Source organism: Mastacembelus armatus, chromosome 14, assembly GCF_900324485.2.
Source record: "Mastacembelus armatus chromosome 14, fMasArm1.2, whole genome shotgun sequence".
Taxonomy (NCBI): domain Eukaryota; kingdom Metazoa; phylum Chordata; class Actinopteri; order Synbranchiformes; family Mastacembelidae; genus Mastacembelus; species Mastacembelus armatus.
Window position 1 is genome coordinate 9,234,089 of NC_046646.1, and position 21,681 is coordinate 9,255,769.

Genomic DNA, 21,681 nt, shown 5'->3' on the forward strand with positions numbered 1-21,681 from the left:
CATTGCATTTCTTAATGATCTATTACATATTTGAAATGACAGACGACACACAGTAATACATTATGTGGTCTCTTCTCATTGTGTAGAACCAAGGGGGTATAGGTTGTTTAGGCTTGACCTTCCTCTCTGTGCACAGTTTGGGGATGTTGCTACATCTCCATCCTATCTCACAGTTTTATTTGCAGCACACTAATGTATCTCGTAAATGTGAATGTTTGTGCTTTGACTCCACCTACAGTTCCCATAGAGCACCACATACTACACATAGCCTAACCTGGCCTAGAAAGAGGGTAACGTGGTGGACTGCTACCTAAATTATCACTTAAAACAAATCATTACATGCGTTCTAAAAAAAATCAGTCAAATTCTTCACCAGAAAACATAATTAATAACATGGAGCGAAGTTTTTTTAGAAGAGCCCATTATTTGTGTGTATATTGAGCCTTGTTTGTCAGTAATGCACACGGAGTTTCGTGAGAATATGGAGGGCATTTTCCATCCCTGACAGAGGACACTTTCACCCCACTCCCAGTGCTCAACAGACAAAATGACAGCATGCTGACTTCTCTCTCTATGACAGGCCACAGCTGATGACAAGGTGTATTTTAGACCTCTCACAGTGGCCTAGCACTTGCAGCAAACTATACGTTAGACATAGTCATGGTTGTGTACCATAACCAGAAAAGTTCCTGAAGTGGTACACTCTGTACCGTCTTTCATACTTTGTTTTTAAGACACTGTATATCCTCAGGATCTCTTTGCCTATTATCCCCAAATTTGCCCAACTGTTTTCTTATAGTTCTCCAGCAGATTAAAATGTCCTGCTTTAAGGCAGAAAAGAGCATCTGTTATCACACGAAACACAAAACACTGGGTTATTTATTGCTACTTGGAGATTCTGGTCAGCATGTTTTATTTAGTAAAGGTGAAATATCAGGCAGTGTCAGACCAGATGCTTTTTGAACAGGTGCATCTTCAGCCTGTATTTGAAGATGGTGATGTATTTCGCTGCCCTGATCTAAACTAGAGTGTATGTTGCACCTCTGAGTTACAAGAACAAGGACTAGTTTTGATGCAAGTTTGTGAGGATATTTGAGACTGTAGCTCCAGGCGAGAAGTCGATCAGCAAGATCTGACTGCTGCACAGAGTTTGTCATCGCCTAAAGGTAGAGAGGTGTCAACTCATACTTTGCTTTGTAGACTGCTATCACAGTTTTGAACCTGATTTGAGCTACAAGAGAAACATACTAAGGACAATTACATAATACAGGTAGTTATATAGAGAAATGAGGTTAACACTCACTAGAGATGAATGTGTTCACACTGGAGCTGCATTTTGATGTATGTCTACCTTCTGCTGTTGATATGAAAGAGAAATCAGCATGGCCACCCTGGCCATTTTAACCAACCCTGACAGATATGGTAGTGTATTCATGAACTAAATGCTAATATTGCACATGTATGTTACGTATACTGAAAATCATTCTACTTTAATTAACGTCCTGAACACCAAATAGGAGAGAAGGTCACTAATTTTCTTTAAGCACTTTTTTTTAAAGTAGGCTTACAGCGTGTGAAATCTCCCATGCTAGATCTCCTGTCAGATAAAAACTGAGAAAAATGCAAGTGATGCAGATGGTTCTGACAGTTCAGGGAACTCCGCAGGTCCCAGTCTACCCTGGCTGAGTGTTTTCCTGAATCCCTCTGAGCTTTCTGGGAAGCTCAAATGTCAGTCTCAGATCTTGGCTTTACCTGCAGCATATACAAAGATTCTGCATTCAGCGGCATTTTGAGATTTGGGTACAGTATGTCTGACTTGACTCAGGTGTTCAAACCTGAAAGAGTTGGCTGTGGTTACTGTTACAGAAATAACACTGCAGTATAAATTGCATAGGTGTCCAAGTCCGGTTTTATTGAGACTCAGGATGAACTTCATGTTTTTTCAAACCAATTACTCCTCTCAGTTAGTTGTTGCTCTTTTTTGTTTTGTTCTCATCTCACCCCTTCTCCCACCTTTTTTCACCACCAATGAAAAGAAAGAAACTCGTGTGTTTGTTCAGATGTTTCCCAATTAAGATGATTATCATTTTCCTCCCAACAAGCTCTGTGATCTTGAGCAGTGCCCAAGAGGAGACCAGGATTGGCTGTGTGCACTAGGTTTAATCAATCTAGTGAGCTCAAGTCCATTTGTCCCTGATGCTAATCTGCAGAGCTCAGCTCTGAGGCCAGAAGCGCTTTACATGTATTTGGTGCAAAATAACATGAGCAGACATGCCAAGCCCATCCTGCTTGGGTTTTTGTCTAAGGCCCAGGGAAAGATGCGACTTGTTGGGGAGGGCAGAGTGTCCCCTTGCGCCTCCACGTAGCAGTGGCTCTCACAGCTGTGGGTAGCAGATGCTCTGAGGTTACAGGCACAGGCCTTCAGGGACATCACCACTCTGCCCTCCAGGGGCTGCATACATAACACACTCTCTAAAGAAAACTTAGTGAAGCCTTAATTGAGTACGCTTTTTTGTCATCAGTCTGGTAAATTTGTTTATGAAACCACAAGATGTTTCTTATCCTTTCTAATCCATACAAGGTTTTTTGTTTTACCATGTGTTTGTTTTTTAAGTGGCATTATTAAGTATAAAAAATGTAATTAGACTAGATTTTTTTAGATTCTATTTGTAACTGCATACTGTACAGATTGCAAAGTCAATTGCATGGCATACCTGCTCCCATACATGTATTTTGACAGGTTTATAAGATAAATGCCTCCAAATTAAATTTTGTAAGCCACAACTAGATTTGGCAATCTATTAACATGCTGATGAGCCTTGCTGTAATCCTCTTCCAGTTGATTCATATTTGCTAAATGACATTAGATGAAGCCACTATCACTCTCGGATTTCAGTCATAGTGAGCCTTAGATTTCCTGAGACAACATAAGCCTGAACGGACATGTTTGAAAAAATGTGTTCAGCCAAAAGGCCAGGGCTGTCAGCTCTGAACCTGCTCACAATAGGATAATCTGTGCCGACTGTCGATAACTGAGTGCCCTTTCTCAGTCCCAGCCAGACCACACAGGGTAAATTCTGCATTAAAATCATTTAGCGTGGCCTGTGTGGGTTTTCCTGCAGCAAATTAATGTGAATGGATTCACTACACTGTTGCACAAATGTTTTACCTATTATTCTGTGCTCAAGTTTCCTCTAATTGTGCAACTTTCCACAATCATTCCCCAACCAAGTTTGAAGGTAAATATAAATCAGTAGCTCTGTTGAGTTTGTCCATTGCTGGAAAGAACAGCAAGAAAAGGAAACAGCAGGCATAAAATGAAAAGTAAGAGCGGCCTGAGTATGGGTGAGTAAATGCAAGAAGAAATCATCTGTTAAAATTCATTAGCCAAGCTTCTCTGAACACAAAATGACAAGACATTAAATATGTATTATTTATGAAATGTCTGTGCTCTCTGAAAAGGGTGTCTAGTGCTGTTAATTACTCAGTCGTTCATTCAGAAAAGATTATTTCAAATGGAAAGTGAAAGCAAGGCTAGACAGCAAAAGAGCTGTTAGTTTCTTTCACGCTATTTTTAAACGACATTGGTGAAAATGGAAAAGCTAATTATGGTAGCTCTAAAATTCAAAGCTAATTTGAGAAGCAGCATGTCAGGTTTATTGACATCTTCTGAGTGATGTGGTTTGATGGCCACCAAGGAATCTCACTGGTGCCACGAGGGAGGGAGAGGAGTGACTGCATGAAAAATCATTATTTGCAGAAATGAAAATCATGTTTGTGTTCACACATTGCTAGAATTCCCTGTTTGTTGACTGTAGAAATAAAAGGTATATACATTCTAAGTCCGCTGAATAGATCTAGAGGTCAATATTTTGTTGATACTCTGAATTAAAAAATAAAGGCCTTCATGATGGATATGTCTGCAAATACTAGTAATTTACCCTTTAACAACAGAAAAGCTATTGAAAATACAGGTTTTTGTATTAAGAGACTTGTCAGTTGATTTGAGGGTAATAGCAGGTTCCAGCAGAGTTTTTAATTATGCTGCGAGGTTACTGTTGTTAACATTTGGATCACTGATTGTGTCTTTAAAAGTGTGTACATGTTAGTTAATGTGTTGATTTTCCATGGGGACTGAAACAGAGATAATCACAAACTTGGTGCAGACCATTGGCAAACTTATGAAAATATTTTTCACATCCTGAAGACGCCGCAGGCCAGGGAGCATGACGCTATATTTTATCATCAGCATGATTAGTTTTATTTTCCAACTAGTGAGAAAAAGAGCAGCAGTACTTTCAAGGTTTGTGATTCCTCCTTAAAGGCAGTCACCTGGCAAAGTGGGAACGAGAGCAGGGCATTTATCCACTTAAAGAGAGCCACCCCGATGATGTCAGTAACAGATGATTGCAAGACACTCCCCCCTCCATTGCCTTGCAGCCAGCTTTGGTCACTAAGGGCAGAAGGGATAGAGGGTGGGGGTAGAGGAGATAATTATCAGTATAAATGAAGCCCTGCGAACGATTCGCACTGCTGGGTCCCATGATCTAGTCTCCAAGGCAACCTCAACACGCTCATTTGTTTTGTAGATGAGTAATTACATCCAATTAGTGGCCACAGGAAAAAAAGAAGTCCAAGAAAGGCCCATTGTTCTGGATAGATTGTGTGAATATTAATAGTGGGGCGGTCTGAGGCACAGTGATATGATCGGTGATACTAATGCAGCTGTGGGCACGCTCTGCCCAGTCTCATCCTGCATAACAGATCAGATAGTCACTGATGAAAATATATGACTTTGAGAATATGTGGCTGCATGTTTGTGCATGAGTGTCTGAGTCGTACTTTCCTCCAGCTGCCTCTGTCTGGTAAACAAAACCATTCTCTTACCTGGGCCTACCACACCTGCAGACTGTGCAACAACATACAGGAGTAATTTTTACATCAACTAAAAAAAATACTTCCTGTACAAATTGTTTCTGCAGTATATGTTTTACTATATGTCAGCTGTGGTAAAGTTAAAGTCAAAAATAAGTTTAGGGTTCATTGTCCATGGAAATGTGTTAGTGTTTTGAATGACACTTTATGTGATTTGAATTTTCCATAAAGCCAGGCAGACATTGTATGGATTCTGATGGATTTTAATCCCAAATTGGTCACTCTTGACTAATTTTTGAATTGGGCTTCTGTGAGATTGGTTGTCAAAAAATTTTGGTCTACTGTCACACAGTTTGAGCAGTTCCACGGTCTGATTCCCCATGCTGCTGTCAAAAGATACCTTACAAGCTGTAGTGAGCTTGTTTTCATATGAGCTTATTTTAATAAAAAATGGAGTGGTATTTTACATTTTGTGGCTAATGCTGTAGTCTGCTCTGATACAGAATGAACTTCGATGCAGAACGGACCATATTATCCACATCTTCCAGCCATACGCAGCTCCATGATTTTATTTTGATCTTCTTAATTTTCATTCGTAATAGAATTGCACAGAGTAATACTGCTTTTCTCTCTTTTTGTAAACATTGTATTGTCAGTGGGCAAAACCAATCAGGGGCACCATGTTTACATTCAGTGTGAGCAGACCTGTCGGGGCCAGCCAATTGATCTTTACAGTGTGACCATAAAGGTCGCAGGTTCTAGTCGAGCAGAAAGGCCGATTTAAATCTGTAATGTAAGTTAACACGAGGTACAAGATTTTAAAAAAATGTCAGTGTTTGTCCAACTTAATACAATTCAGTTACTTACAAGTAGGACCTTATCTCAAATAAAATATCTTCCCTGTTTACATTTTTGAAGTTGCAACCATTTCAGCTGGCTGCAGCTAGCAATAATGTGATTTAATACACACAATACGCAAAGTTCAGTGTCCAAATAATAGTCACCGGTGGGCATCATGCAAAACTCCTATATCTAGTCTACATTATGCATTATGCATCTCAGACCTTCAATAATGCTGCCACTACTCTTTCACCCAGATGAAATTGAATAGAACATGGTTCATTCTCAGTTGTTTTGTGTGTGTGTGTGTGTCCCTTTCATATTGTATTAAAGTGTGTAAATGTGTTTAATTACGGTTCATTAATGAGGCATAACTAAAGTATTATATAATGGAAAGTAATGCCTGTTTGGTTCTCGTCTCTACACTGTTCTAAACTTGTCATATTTGGAATAGCTTCCTTATGAATTCCCTGTAACATGGTTTGTGCTATTGTCAAACGTTTTTCTCCCTATTATAATTATTCCATTGATCCAGTTTTCCTCATTAGCAAGGCCAATCAATTTTCAGTGACATTTGTCTAAGTGAAGAAAATGGAATGATTGCTTCTTGAGCTTTGTTCAATGTGTCAGGCATTATGTGACATACGTGGGAAGCTTGCCGTATTTGGAGCCTATAATTTGATGAGTGGGCAGACAGCCCACAAGTGGTGAGATCAGAGTACTAAAAAGCATTGGCGGGGAGAAACATGGCTGGTGCTTACATTCCATTTGGCAGAAGTGGACTGTCTCACTCTGAATGGGTAGAGGTGAAGTGGCTTTGAATGGCTATTCGCTCCACAACCCAAATAAAAAAAAAAAAAACAAAAAAAAAGAAAAACAAGCACACACCAGGGGAAACCCAGCATGGAAAAGCTGGTGTCACCAGTCTCAGTCCCTCCTGAGTAGATTAACTCTGTTATCAAAGAGGTGTGAGAAGGAGCCGTTTCTTTTAATTGCACTCTTTATATGAGCAGCTTGTCTCAGATTAAGAGGACAAGCAATAAATGTCAGCACGACTTATTGCTGAATGACATTTTCTAAACTGTTGATAATCCACCATCTGTGTCAAAGAGAGAATCGTTCAAAGAGGCCAGTCTGAGACGTGCTTAGAGTACTTAGTGCACTTAAGAATGCCTATCATCAATAAACATGAATGTCTCTGTATTTCATTCACATAAAAACCTTATCTGTTGCTGTTGGTCAAAAAAGGCTTTAAATTAATTATTGATTGGTGAGCTTTGTGTTTCTTTTCATTTAAATGGCAAAAGCTTCCTTCAGGTATTTCGACAAAGAATTGTCGGTTTGAAATGAGAAATGTATTGACCTGTGTTTTAATGATGTTTCAGTTTTATCTCACTCCTTAATGATTGCAAGAAAACATGAGGGACACAGGTCAATTGTGCAAAAGCAAAATATCAAAGCTGTGGCTCTGACAGTGTATTTTATGTTTATATATTATACTGTGTTTTCTTGGTCCATTTGAATCAAGTCAAGGGATAAATGTGAATTGAGGAGATTTTAATTGTGCGCATTTAGGGAGAGATAATATGTTTCCATAATTGTAAAACTAGTGTATGTGATACAGCGGAGCATATCATATACAGACCATATGCCAGGGGGGCCTGGCCACATGGCAGGAGCTGCTGGGGAGGGAGGGCAGGAAGGGCCAATTAAAGCAGACAAAATGCAAGGATGTAACCTAAAAATGGTGTCTTACACCGCCAAGCTATGCTCAACAATCTGGACTTTGACTTTGACGATGAAAAAGTTGATTTCCACAATGATGGAGTCCCCTCCCCTCCCCCTCCCCATCCTATACTGTATCTCCCAGGCCTCCCCGATTATGGGTTTTACTCTGCGCCCAGTGACCAGAGGGGGGGGCCCTGCTCCTTTGCTGACTATGGCTCCCTGGGGCCCCAAGCGGCTCAGATGCTGCACAGTGAGCATGCCACCTCCGCCTGCAACTCCCCCCTCCAGCACCTACACAGCCCGGATCAATTTAAGAACCCAGGTTTGTATATGCCCATCTCTCTCATCCACATTTTGGACTTTTTAGTTTGATTCATTACATTATTCCATACAGATGATCTAAACCCATTTCTTTTACATTTTCTCTTGCTTTTGTTAAGGAAAAAAAAAAATTCCCCCCCTCCCCCTTTCAAAAAAAACTATAAAAACGTCTTGCTGGCAAAATTGCATTGCATGTTTTTCCTTTTTTCAATTTTTAATGTAATTTTTTTGTTCCTTTGTGAAGTTATGTTCCAGCCCCTGCTTGCACATAAGTGGCCAACACATACAGTACAGAATGTAATCCTTCATTTGCATGCGAACAAAATAACTACTGATGATACCAGAGAGTACACTGGCCTCTCAGGTTTATGTGAATTTTGAGCAGCAGAGGAGCGAGAGTGTGAGAGTGAGTGTCACATTTTTTTTACTCGAGCCCTTTAAGTATTTTAAGTGTAAGAGTGATTGCTATTAGTGTGTGAAATCAGTAGAAATGCTGTATGATGTTGAACACTTAATAGACAACAGTTTTGCATAATACCGTCATTTCTTTACAACACAAGCACATTTTCATCTTCTGTGCTTCTTCTGATGTTCTCTTATCTGCCTTATGTAATCATAGCTTTCAAAAGCCAGGGTTGAGATTCCACTGACAAATAAAATATACTCCACGTTGACATTTCAGTAACTGCATGCAGAGCATAAAAATTGTTACGAAATCATGCAATTTCTTTGAGAGCAGAGAGTCTTTAGAATTAACAGCGCTTTTTTTGACATAGTGTGGTATTTATATCTAGTTTTTATTCTCAATATGACATGTTCATGTTTGCACTGACATGATGTACCACCAGTGTTTATTGTAAAGTTAGCAGTAAATGACATGTCACGCTTTATACAATTTGGTACAGTAGATGGGTTATGTTTTAGGTGACGCTGTTGGCCTGCCCAGAGCAGTTAGATCCTCAGGTGAGTCTCGTGTGCCAACACTGGGCTTGAGTCCTGTCACAGCCTTCAATCGTGTGTCTCCATCTACACCTTGCAATGATATCAGCAAAAATATTAAAAACCAAAAGGTGTTGTGCTCTCACCCTTTTGGACAAATACATTAAGAAGAGTTAAAAGTGTTGGCCAGCTGCCCCAGGCAGATGTTGACATTTCCTGCAGACTCTCTGTACGAACTTTAGCACAGAAAATAGCAAAAAGACAGAAACACAAGCTGTGTAAATACAACTACACAGAAATTATGTTCTGGTGTTCTTAAGAATGGCCACTGTTCTGCTTTTTATCAGCAGCTGCTGCAAGTTACTTTGTTGGACTCTGTTGGTGCATGCTTGCTTTTTTCCTGAGTTTTGCTTGGGTGGTAACGCAGAGGTTTGTTCAGGGGACATGGTCAAAGCCTGAGTGAGTCAGCAAAGCCTAGTGGGAAGAGACTTTATACTTGTAGCCAACCTTGACCTTAATGATATGAAATTCACGGCCAATGATACCACTTTGGTTTTAAGTAGATAAAAGCAAATAAAATGATTTTCAGGAAATATAATTTATTTTTTGTATGTTAGAGGTCTTATGATGATGATAAACTGGATTGCCTGTCTTCTACTTACCACTTCATTAAATACTGTGGTGAGCAGACCTGGCCATCAAAAATGGATCACAGATGAAGATTAGTTCTGCACAGATTCACAGGCTAAAGAGAGAACACCATGGTGTTCATATGCAGTTTGATAGCAAATCTCATTGATGAATGCATTTTTGGTACACACTTCCTAAATACTACATCTGTACTTCAGTAATACATTTAAGCAGTTTAAAACAAAGCAAATAGAGCTTTAAAGACAGAGAGGCAGACAGTGTTCTGCATAAAGCAGGACATAAGACATCCATTAATTCAGGTCTTTCAGTTTTTCTTTCACAAACGTAAGACTCAAATGTCATTAAATTATTTTTTCCTCTTCCTGTTCAATTTATATGCACCACAACAATGACAAAGACTTAGCTCAGTTCAGACTTAGTCATTCTTTCTAATAAATATATATATATATATATAGAAAGAGAGAGGGAGAGAGAGAGAGAGAAAAAGTGATAGGTAGATATATAGATATATAGAAATTCACAATATATACGGAGAGAATACTATATATACTATATATACCACTACTACCAGTAGTTGGTGCTTAGCTCGTCTGGTGTTCCTACCAATTTCTTTCTGGGCCCCGCTCATGTACTGATCCATGTGCCTACTCATCTTATCCACTGTGATGCCTGACAGGAGTTTCCATGTTGTGCAGAGGAAGGTTATTGGGTGATAGTTGGATGGGAGTGCTCCCTTCTGGGGGTCCTTCAAGATTAGGACTGTCCTGCCTTTGGTTAACCCTTCAGGGTGGGTCCAATCCACTAGCTACTGGTTCAGTTGTAGAGCTAGGTTGGTGAGGTCAGCTTCTTCAGCCAGTAGGCCTGTATCATGTCAGAGTCCTGGTGCAGTCCAGTTCTTCAGTTCTTTCTCTGATGTCTGCCACTGTGATTGTTACTGGATTTTTTTCAGGGAGGTTGCTGTGGTCTTTTCTTGGGTCCACCTGCCACTGAGCATTGTTGTTTTGTGATGCTTCCTTCTCCCATATGTTCTTCCAGTATTGTTCAGTCTCTAGCCTTGGTGGGTCTGCTTTCAGGTTATTACCCTGCCAGTGAGAATACTTTTTGGATGGCTCAGTGGAGAACATCTGGGATTTGAATCCCGGTCTCCCAGAGACCTGTGCTGCACACATGGATCCTGGAATGCTTGAAATTGTACAGCATCAACAGGACAATAAGAGTCTTCATTATGAACTCAATGGGAATGTGGAAAACAAAACTAAACCAAATTAAAGCCAATCACACAAGTCACTATCAACTGTGGTATATACCAAGGAGATGGATCATCCCCACTGCTCCCTGCATAGGCCTGAACCCATTCAGTGAAATTAGTGGTTACGAATACTGACTACGGAATGGAACAACCATAGGGTCACCTCCTCTACATGGATGCCATCAAGCTGTATGTGAGGAGTGAATGAGACATCGACTCACTGATCCATACCACTAAGATCTACAACAACAACACTGGACTGTCATTCAGATTGGATAAATGTGGCCGGATGGTAACAAGAGGAAAGGTAGTCAGAACCGAGGGGATTGTACTACCAGAAAGCAACATAGCAGGTGACAAGGTCAGCTACAAATACCTTGGAGTCCCACAGGCAAAGTCCTGAGAATTCAGCTGACTGGAAAGAACAAGGTCCAGTCTATCAACACCTAAGCCCTGTCTGTCATCAGATACCACACTGGTATAATAGCCTGGCCACAGGAGAAGGTAGAGGCCACTGACATCAAGACAAGGAAGCTCTTCTCAATGCATGGAGGGTTTCACTCCAAATCCAGCATCCAGACACTGTACACTAAGGAGAAGGAGGCAGCCAAGGACTAGTGAGCATCAGAGCCACTGTCCAGGATGAAACAGCTGAGATCTGTGAGTACTTCAGGAAGATGCCCCCAAGTGATGATGTACTTAGTGAATACCTCAGGCAGCAGAAACCCCAGGAGATGCAAAAAGAAGAGCAAGAACCATCATGACAGGACTAACCCCTGCATGTTATGTACCACCAACAGATAGAAGAAGTGGCTAATATCAAAAAGTCCTCCCGGTGGTTGGACAAAGCTGGACTGAAAGACACTACAAAGGCAATTGTCATGGCAGTACAGGAATAAGCCCTAAGTACAAGGGCAGTAGAGACTGGGGTCTACCACACCAGGCAGGACTACATATTCAGGCTGTGCAAAGAGGCCCTGCGACAATCCAGCACATAACAGCAGGATGTGAGATGCTAGCAGACAGGGCATACATGGAACGCCATAACCAAGTGGCCGGCATAGTGTACAGGAACATCTGTGCCGAGTATGGGCTGGAGGTCCCAAGGCCAAAATGGGACACACCTCCAAAGGTGGTTGAGAACAACCAGGCTAAGATCCTGTGGGACTTCCAGATACAGACTCACAAATTGGTGATGGCTAACCAACCGGACATAGTAGTGGTGGACAAACAGGAGAACAAGGCCGTTGTGGTAGGTGTAGCAATTCCATGTGACAGCAACATCAGAGAGAAGGAACATGAGAAACTCAGGAAATACCAAGAGCTGAAAGAACAGCTAGAAAATATGTGGAAAATGAAGGCAACAGTGGTCCCTTTAGTAACTGGAACACTCAGGGCTGTGACCCTCAAGTTGGGAGAGCAGCTCCATCAGATCCCAGGAATAACATCTGAGATCTCTGTCCAGAAGAGCAGAGTACTAGGAACAGCTAAGATACTGTGCAGGGCCCTCAAGCTCCCAGGCCTCTGGTAAAGTACCCAAGCTGGAACTAGACAAAGACCACCTGCAAGGATGAGTGGGGAATTTTTTTTGTCTGTTTGTTTTATATATACACATGCACCACACATTGCACAATGTTAAGTGCAGAAACAGTTAGGCCCTTAAATTTAAATGAAAAAAAAGCTATTTCACAGGGAGAGGGGTGAGCCACACTAATAAAAATCACCAGTCATAAGGAAATGAGGATATTTCCATTTCAACTGAAAAAATCCTTAATTATATAATAAGCCAGCCTACTGGGGACTGGGCAGGCAAGATAAGCACAGTAGCTGCTCGCTGTTTAAAGTCCTTACAGTTAAACAGCATTGTCAATGCCACTGGATGTGTGTCTAGTGAGATGGTTTCTATTTACTGAAGTGCTATACGCAGATATCCAAAGTATGCTTTCAGGGGCTTCTAATAGACCTGACCTGTCTAATATAGCTTTAATAGATGGAGCAGTGATATAAATTGCTTACTGCTTGTGAGTCAACATTTTAGAAGTGTTGCAATTATGCTGTATTTTCCTAACACACATTACAAAGACTTCACAAGCTCATATATGGACAAGATGGAACGTTTTCTGTGGTTGGAACATGTTTTTCTTTTAAATGCAGCTGTGCAGTTTTTTCATAGTCTCTGTGAATGAGGGTGAAACAGACGGTTATGTGAAGCTGATAGTGGAGGAGATTGCTGTTAAAAGATCATTTCATTTTTCTTTCTGTTTTTTCCTGTACTGCTAGTGTTATTGGCCTTTAGTAGGCATCTGGATTTCAAAAGACATTTTATTAGTCTGAATTGCTCTTACCGACAGGGCAAAGGTGGTAAGTCATGTGCAGTATTTCTTCTATAACCCCTCAGAGTTTGGGCTTGCACATGAACTCAAGTCAAGCTTTTATCTCACCTCTTTATTTATCTCTTCTCCTGTCTTATATACCTCTTTTTGCTTTATGCCTAAAGTTACCCCAGCAGACTGAGTAGCTGAAAGATGCAGCAGAATATGTTGAGAATATTTTTAGCACTTTCTCACTGGTGCCTATAAATGATTGGGTCAAATAGGACAGCATAAAATATTTTTAAAAGTCTGGGTTCGAACTGAAGTGAAATCTAAACTTCTTTTATTGATCACGTAATCTTGTCTTACTCTTCTTATTCAACAGCCAATGTTGTTTTACAAGTACTCCTTCACATTACGCATGGCAACATTTACACTGCAACCTTACTAGTTTTCTAGCATGGTGAGAGTATTTCTAGCAAAGTGCTTGTTTTGTGTTGTGCATGACTATATGAAGTGAATGTTGCTCCTATGCACACAGCATGTAGAGTAAATTCAGAATACCATACTGGATTCACCCTTAATTTTGTTCCTTTAAAATCATATTGAACCAAAATCTTGCACCGTGTTGTCAGTGCACGAAGTAACACTGTAATGTTCATTAGAAGCAAGTCCAGTGAGACAAACATATGAATCCAGTAATGTGTTCCTTTTGTTTAAATGTGCCCATTTGAGTCATAGAAAGTAAGAATTGTACTGGTTGCTGAGTGTTACTGAGCTGCTCCGCTCCCTGCTGTGTTTGTATGCAGGCACCAACCCGTCAAGGCCCGGAGGTTTCCCTGGTGCTAACAGTCCAGGCCCTGTGGCTGACCTGTACGGACCTAGCAGCCAGGATTCAGCTGTGGGCAACTACATCAGTGCTGCTAGCCCTCAGCCTGGCTCTGGGTTTGGCCCCAGCATCACAGTGAGTACTCAAATGCAGACTCTTTGAGTCATGTCCAATCTCACCTTGAGTTCAATTACCTCTTCCGCACTAAGCCAATGCACACTGCTTGTTTGTGTGATTGTATTTAATTCACAATTTTTATTAAAAAAAGTAAATTACTAATGAGAGGACATTATACTTTGACACTGAATTTGCCAAAATAACCACTACCTGCCTCCTAACAAGCATCCTCAATCCAAAGCAACCACTGAGTCCAGTCTTAAGTCTTTGCAATGAACATCATCATAAGCATTTTGTACATGAGGGTAAACCCCACCTTAGCTCTGAAAGTTATCTGTCAAATGCAAATGTTTATTCCCCTTAGCTGTTTCTCAAATCACCTCACTTGTGTCACCTTCCCAGAACAAATTCCCCTTATTTTTTAATCCTATCTGTCCCAGAGCCTGAGTTTGTCACTAGGACAATGCTTCCAAGCAAGTTTTGTCTCTCCCTGTGTCCTTATTCAGGACAGGTGCTGTTGTACTTTTCCTCTTACTGATCCGTTATTTGCTGGTTAAGTGTAAAGACTATCAGGGGCTGGTTGAGGAGACAGTAAGAGGTTTTCGGAGTCTTTTGTTTATGAGCACCAACCTGTTAATAGTTTGATCTTTTACAGACTGTAATCACAAAGTATACACTCCAGAAATGCTTCGAAGGCCTCAACCCTGCGTTACCAACAAAAACAGTGGCACTTTAATAGGGACATCTTATATTATAAACACAAGACTCAGAGAGATCATCAAAAATGAGTAAAATGTCTCTGACCAGAAAAGTTCAACCAATTTCCACTAGATAGATAGATAATGAAGCTAAACACATGGCTGTTTGCCAATCACATATATTTAGAGCCTTCTTGCCAATAAGAGATGAGGCTCAATCTCACCAAACGATGATTCAGTCAGCCTATTTGTTTACTTTCCTTGTGTGTTAGTCTGTCATGGACCCCGCTGGATAATTAATCTAAAAATTTACTATCTGAATTTTATGGCACCTTGCAAGGTGCAATGGGGCTAAGCTCTCAGACTCATTGCCAGGCTTGTTGGGGCATGTTTGTACTGTTTTACATGGCTGAACTGAGTGACACAGTATAGGTTATGAAAATAACACCTGCTTTCTGAAAGAAGCTAATTAATGCATGGCTTAACTGAGGTGGAATAACGACAAGCCCATTAGTACCGCGAGCAAGTACTGCAAGACTACAGGGTGAAGACACTCTTTCCAAACTTTATGGTCCACATCATTAAACTGAAATTCCTACAACACTTCCCAACCTGTACAAGAAAGATTCATTTGCGGTGGCTGTGGTATACTTGCAGTTATTTGTTGTATTATCAGTTTGTCCAACAACTATTGTATTTTATTTCATTGTGACTTACATTGTGTTTCGGAATCAGACGTTGTGCTTCTGCCACATTGTTTTGTGTCTTCCTGGAGACTAATAGTGCAGGAGATGTGTCACTTTGTTAACAGTGTTGAATCAATGGGGTTGTTTAGCATTGATGAAGTGAATGTGAGACTTATGTCGCTGTAGTCATGCACTGTTAGTATCAGCAAATGAGAAGGCAAAACAGCTCATTTCAAATTTCTAATTGATTTATGATATCCAAACAAAAAATATTTTTTTATTTGGCTTTTTGCTTCCTAAGCAAAGCTTCTCTTTTTAATTGTTTTAGGTCCACTGGCTATCTGCTGTAATCTGTTGGTCTCAGTGTAGGAAGCCAAATATTTGTTATGAAAGACCAGGCTGGCTCATTTTCAAAGCAGATTTACCAGCAGATAGTTTACAGATGGAAATGAGACCATTTGTTTCCATTATTTTCCATTTGTTACAATAGTTCATAATCATAGTTCAGTGCTGAATCGGAAAATGCAAAAACACGTCTTTCAATGCAAGAAATTGTATATTGAAATGTTTTGGGTTTTCATCGTGTTTATCTTAAAATAGTATGAAAAAGAAATGTATAAAACAGACCTGCCTGAAAATATAATGTATTTTACTCCTATAAATTTGGTTTTGGATTCTCTCACAGAATGTCAAATTGTGTCTGTGATGCCACTATGCACAAAACCACCACTTCAAAATTACCCGTTAAATCAAACATAGTGCCATAAAGCCCCCCTGACTTCCTGCTCCCAGCGAGATGATCTCTCTATTCAGAACATTAAAATAGGAAACGATTCAGAACTAAAATGTGGTTTATAATTCATTTCTCTTCTGAGGACGCTGTTGAACTGAATACACGCAAGATCATCATATGTCACATCCTCACGGATGACTTCAGATTCACTGATTTGTCCCTCGGCCTTACGCTCCAGTGATTTTATTAATCCCTTTAGCCAGTATCAAAACAGCCACTGTGAAGAAGCACTAATGAACTTAACTGATTTTTTTATGCAAGACAATTAGAGAGCAATTAGTTGATCGAGGTGATAAAGACAGATAATCACAGTTGAAAGTGCTTTTCTTTTCACTGTTTTGTGTTTGAATCCAGGCATTTTTTTTTACAGACCTGTCAGCAGTGAAGCTCACATTATTATTGATAACAAAAATACTCTGATCTTACTGAGAGGTGTTTATAATCCTTCACTTTCAGATGAAATCAGTTGTGTATGCTGGCATGAACGGGGATTGTGTGCATGTCAGCTTTATCACATACATACATACTCTTTAGACCACAGTTTTGTTATAGAAAGTAATGTTGGACGTCTGAATCTATTTTATGCATCATATACCATTTATTGTTTGTATCATATACCATGTCTAACTTTTAGTAATCTTGCAGTCTATACATTGCTGTGGGTGCTGTTTCTCCATTACAAGAGTATTGAAAAAAAAAAAAAAAAATCTGTATTTGACAATAATCTGCTGCTCGACATGATCAAACTCAATCAGAGTTGTGCTAGCTGAAAAAAAAAAGTTGATATGGTACTCACTTTTCTGTCCTTGAAATGCATACTGACAAAAGCACTAACTGTACACTTTTAGGGCCCGTTGATTGCGACAGCTTTTACAAATGGATACCATTGAACAGGTGGCCGGTTGCCATCTCATCAGAGGTATTGCATTTTATTTACTGTGCATTTCTATCAGTCTCTCTCTCTCTCTCTAATATGTATACATCACATTAGTGGTTGTTTATTCATGTCTTTCAAAATGACAGAGCTGGTAGTAAAGTGTGAGTGTGATGGAAGGTTTATCTCTTCACAAATCAAGAGGCATCTGTTGGCGAGGTGGTGTGCATGATGCCTTAACAAAAAAGAAAGTAGAAAATGATTATTTGCTACAAGAATTTTAATCATAGTTACAGACACACATATAGTACTACCAGTTCTGCAGTGTATCTTTCTATTTTTTTTTTTTTTATTAACATAGATGTTGTGTAAATGTTTCCATTCTTATATTGTCATACACATATTGTACTGGTGCAAACCACATGTCACTTGTTAACAATGCAGTTTTTGACATGTGGCTTATGATGTTTTTGAGCTAAGCTCATGTTGTCCAAGGGCAGAACTCTGACACGTCTTTCCGGCTATGACTGAAATTAATTTGAAATCTAATTTTAATTTTGAATCATTAAATATCTTCCAAACATTAACTGCATATGAGGAACTGAATATTTCAGGTTAGTCATGGTTCATTTTGCCACAGCATTGCTAACATTGTCCCTCATATGTGTCACATTTACAAAAGCCATTCAGAACATCATGATGTATTTGTTCATTTTCCAGCTATTTTTGTAGTTGCAGTCAGTGTTCGATGTGTGTGTTGGACTCATTTGTGCATGTTTAATTACTGTATTTCCACAACAGTGGCATGTGTATGAACATGACTCCTAGAGTAAGAAGTGGTCTTACTAATAAATATAGACTTCGTTAAATTGTGAACAAACGTGCACCACATTGCAAAATAGGATTCTTTTATACTGTAATTGTCTATTTATGCTACGCCTGCAGCCATGGTAAGTTTTGACCTGCTGCAATTTATAAAAAAAATACTTTCACATTTGTTTCATGGTATCGTGCCTCAGTAGCCATCCAGACTATGTTATGTGGAATTAGATTTTTTTACAATTGTCACCACAAATCATAAGGAGTGCAGTATTTATGAATAGGATTAAGTGAACTAAATGAATATTCTCTAAAGCTTTTGTCTTTTGTTCCTTTTTTTTTTTCCCCCCCCTTTATCACCCAGCAGAGTATATCTGGTGGCCCGGGAAAGACAGGACGAAGTTTCTAATTGGCTTTGTGTGCAGGTGATGCTAATCCAACGTCAAGCACTACAGCATCACCCAGACAAAAAGAACGAAAGCTGGAACCTAATGAAGAAGAAAAGAAAACGTTAGTCATCTCAGAAAAATAACAACTGCTGTACTATAATCCAAACCTCCTATAACTTTACAACCTGGTTTGGTATGTTTCACGTCGATTTCATTCACCTTTTTCCTTCCTCTGTTAGCTTTTGGTTTGATTAGTTTTTAGGAAGTCATTTTAGTTTAACCTTTAATTTCATGTCATTTTATCTTCTAGTACCTTTGTGTAAATGGATTTTGTTTGAAGTACGAGGGGTCATAGCTAAGAATATCTGCAAGTCATGTCTCCATCTTTGTATCAGATAGTGTAAAGGACAAACAACGGGATGTTCTGTTCAGTCTTTCCGCAAAAAAAGAAGCTCAGAGAAAGACTTGGATTAAAAAAAAAATTCAATTTTAAAGAAAATTTTAAGAAGGTATCTAAGTAATAAATCTTAGTAGCTGTTTTATTTCTTGTGATGTCTCATTGTTAACCATAATTACCTATTTTTGGGCAATACAAAGAGGACTCCAATATTTTTATGGTCCTTTTTTATAAGTGTTGTTTTTGTTGTTTAGAAATATATATATATGCTATAACAAATTTCATATAACTACATTGTGAAATTCAAACTTGAGAAAAAGAAATGTAGCTGTACATATTATTCCAGTCACTGCATATAACCAACTCAGTGAGAGAATAGCATATTTTTGTGATGGTGTGTCAAAAGAACATGTTATAGCGTGTGAATAGAAGAAAAAGCTGTAAACAGTTATTAATATACTTTTTCTGCTGGAAGACGGTATAATGACCCCAGAGACAAACAGAACACACTTGCTCTGTAAATACTGAAGCTGAACAATTTTACAAGTGTCATACCAGCAAATTTACAAACAATGGGTTAAGTCAACACAGTTTTAAGAAATTAGAAAAAAAAAAGAGCCTGATTGGTATCTTTTGTCTAACTGTTGAGATATCAGTATCATTTCAAAGAGAGAGAGAGAAAAAAAGATGATTTAATCCAAAGCACACTGTACTTAGATGTGAAGATTAGAACTTGAACCAGGCATTTTCCAGTGCTCTGTGCATCCTGACACTTTTATACTCTTGAGGGGAACGTATTAGATGTATGTTATTGTTTGTTTCATCCTGCTTGTTCCTGATTCGTTTTTGGAACACAATACCTGGGCTCTGTGCTAGAGCCTTTATGTAACGCTTGTTCTCTGAATCAGTTCTTTTTGAATGAATTAGGAAAGTAAACATTTTGATACCATACCTCAGCCTTTGTGAGCTCGATTGTGGAATCATTTGGCAGGTTTAATTTATTCTAGTGGCAAAATAAAAGACAACACTGAAAGGTAACAAAGCGAGTAATCATTGCACTGTGAGTAGTAAAGTACAGGCCATTTTTCCTATTTGCACATGTATATGTTGGCTTTTTAAAAACGGCCCTGTGCTTTGGGATAGTATGAAGGATTTCGGGGTTAATGTATTCTCAACTAGACAAACACTTCAAAGTTTTGAGGTGAGTTAACCGTTTGGGAAATAGTAACTGATATGTTGCAGTGTACACTTGGATTTCTTTATCTATATCTACACCTAAAGATATTTATACAGGGTCAAGAGATGACACTGAATTATTCATCTGTCGCTGCACCAGGTTTTACACAGTATGTGTGGTAAGTGATTTTACTCATGACAAACATTTATTAATAATATGCTCCAGAGTGCAGTCCGGTTTTTATTGTCATTGATGGAATGAATGGTGTGTTTCTGGAATACTTTACCTGCTGCAGATGTGTTTGTTGTTTTCATTTATACCCACTTCTTTGTCTCGTTTCTTTTCTTTCGAAACAACCAGGTAAAGAAATATGCTGGATACTTCTAAAGTAATTGATATGGAGGTGTGATCAAGTAATAACTCAAAGTTTAAAGTGAAAAAAAAAAAACCTTGTAATGTTCAAATGTAAAAGAAAATAAGAAATACAAAACTATAAAAAAAAGAAAGATGCTTCTTTGCTGATTTCAAGTTTAATCAGAGTTTTATTGACACTTTGTGGTTTATATATTAATAATTGTAATATACTATTAAAATGTACTGTGCATCCATTGCTTTCTCTCTTTCCATTCCCCATCCTCAGAGATCCTACTATCTTTTGTTGATCATTCATGTATTTCATTAGTGTGTAAAGAAATCACAGTTAACTTGTAAACAGAGTGCTGTCTTTGATACCAGTGTAGTGCTCTTTGTTGTTCTCCCTTGCTCTACCTCTCCTTTCTCTCATATTTATCCCTCTTGCGCTCTTTTTCTATCTCCTGTAATTACAAAGTAGATGTTATATAGGACTCATTAATATAATACTTGTAGTGATTAGTGGATTTAGGACCAGTCAAGATAGACCTTTCTCTAAATGATCATGTTATTCTGGTATTTGCAGACAATTATTTTGATAGAGGCTCACTGTAATTTATTCCCTGTATGTTTTATTTTTGGTTTTTGCCACTCTCACATGGTTTCAGCTAACCAAAGCTCTCATGGATGAACAATTGAGAAACAGTTGCTGTAAGATGGAATTGTACACAAGGCATTATTTGGATCCCCACCCTTGAATGTTTTAAAAGGGGTGTGCCATACTACCTTAAATGCTAACGCTAGATATGCAAAACTTTTATTTTTGTTTCTTTTTTAAGAGGGACACAAGCTATAATTATGGGAAAAAATGATTTTATGTAAAAATATTTCATATTTAAAAAAAAAAACAATACCAATGACAACCATAACAGTCTTAGTGATATTATAGTGATAAATAGCCAGTTTTATCTTTTAATGTTTGTACACTTTGGAAATATCCTGGATGCCTCTGGCATTGTCATTTGTAGGTGATACTGTTGTTATTAATATTTTATTTCTCTTACAAAAACTGTAATCATTTTAATTTTAGATTTTGGGAACTAGTCTTTGTTTTAACCTGTCATCAGTGTTGTTCACACATATTGAAACTATAGAGGCAGATAAAAGAAGCTACTGCAAAACACTCCATTAAACCCCCAGCTCTAAAGGAGCAGGTGCTAAAGGATGGGGTGTGTATCAACGCTGATTAATAGATGGTTAAATTCATGTCTTGATGTTCTGACCAGCACCCCGAAGCTGTGACTCTCTGCTAGATCTAAATCAGAGCAGAAATAATTATAGTAAAACTTTAAACGCTTAAAAACAGGTTACCAGATGAAGCCCAGTGAGGTTGACAACCTCTTTTTCAAAGCAGCTTGGCCAAGACAGCTGCAATTACAAATTTGAGACAATACAACATGAAACTCCCATACAATACCAAAACCATACAGCAGTGAATGAAAGCCAAGATAAAGGATTTTAAGAATTCAAATGTGTTACTGTCGACAGTAGAGACACAGTACACAGACAAATTAAAAATGCTATGAAGCCAATTCAATTTAGGAGTACAAGCTTCATGCACGATTCAACTGCAGAT

General features: G+C 38.8%; 1 protein-coding gene across 12 annotated transcripts in view; it reads left to right on the top strand.

Annotated features, from left to right (window-relative positions):
- LOC113143332 (RNA-binding protein Musashi homolog 2-like) overlaps positions 1-20,302 on the top strand; it is a 208,585-nt gene extending 188,283 nt beyond the window's left edge. For 3 of the 12 annotated variants that reach the window (XM_026328889.2, XM_026328894.2, XM_026328896.2), the window contains 3 exons: positions 7,586-7,765; positions 13,725-13,879; positions 18,096-20,302. In XM_026328889.2, coding sequence (XP_026184674.1) covers positions 7,586-7,765; positions 13,725-13,879; positions 18,096-18,140 — 380 coding nt within the window. In that variant the 3' untranslated portion in view covers positions 18,141-20,302. Of the gene's footprint in view, positions 1-7,585; positions 7,766-13,724; positions 13,880-16,886; positions 16,958-18,095 lie in introns of all 12 variants that reach the window. The other 9 variants (XM_026328897.2, XM_026328899.2, XM_026328902.2 and 6 more) reach the window with 5 other exon arrangements.
- The last annotated feature ends 1,379 nt before the right edge of the window (positions 20,303-21,681 follow it).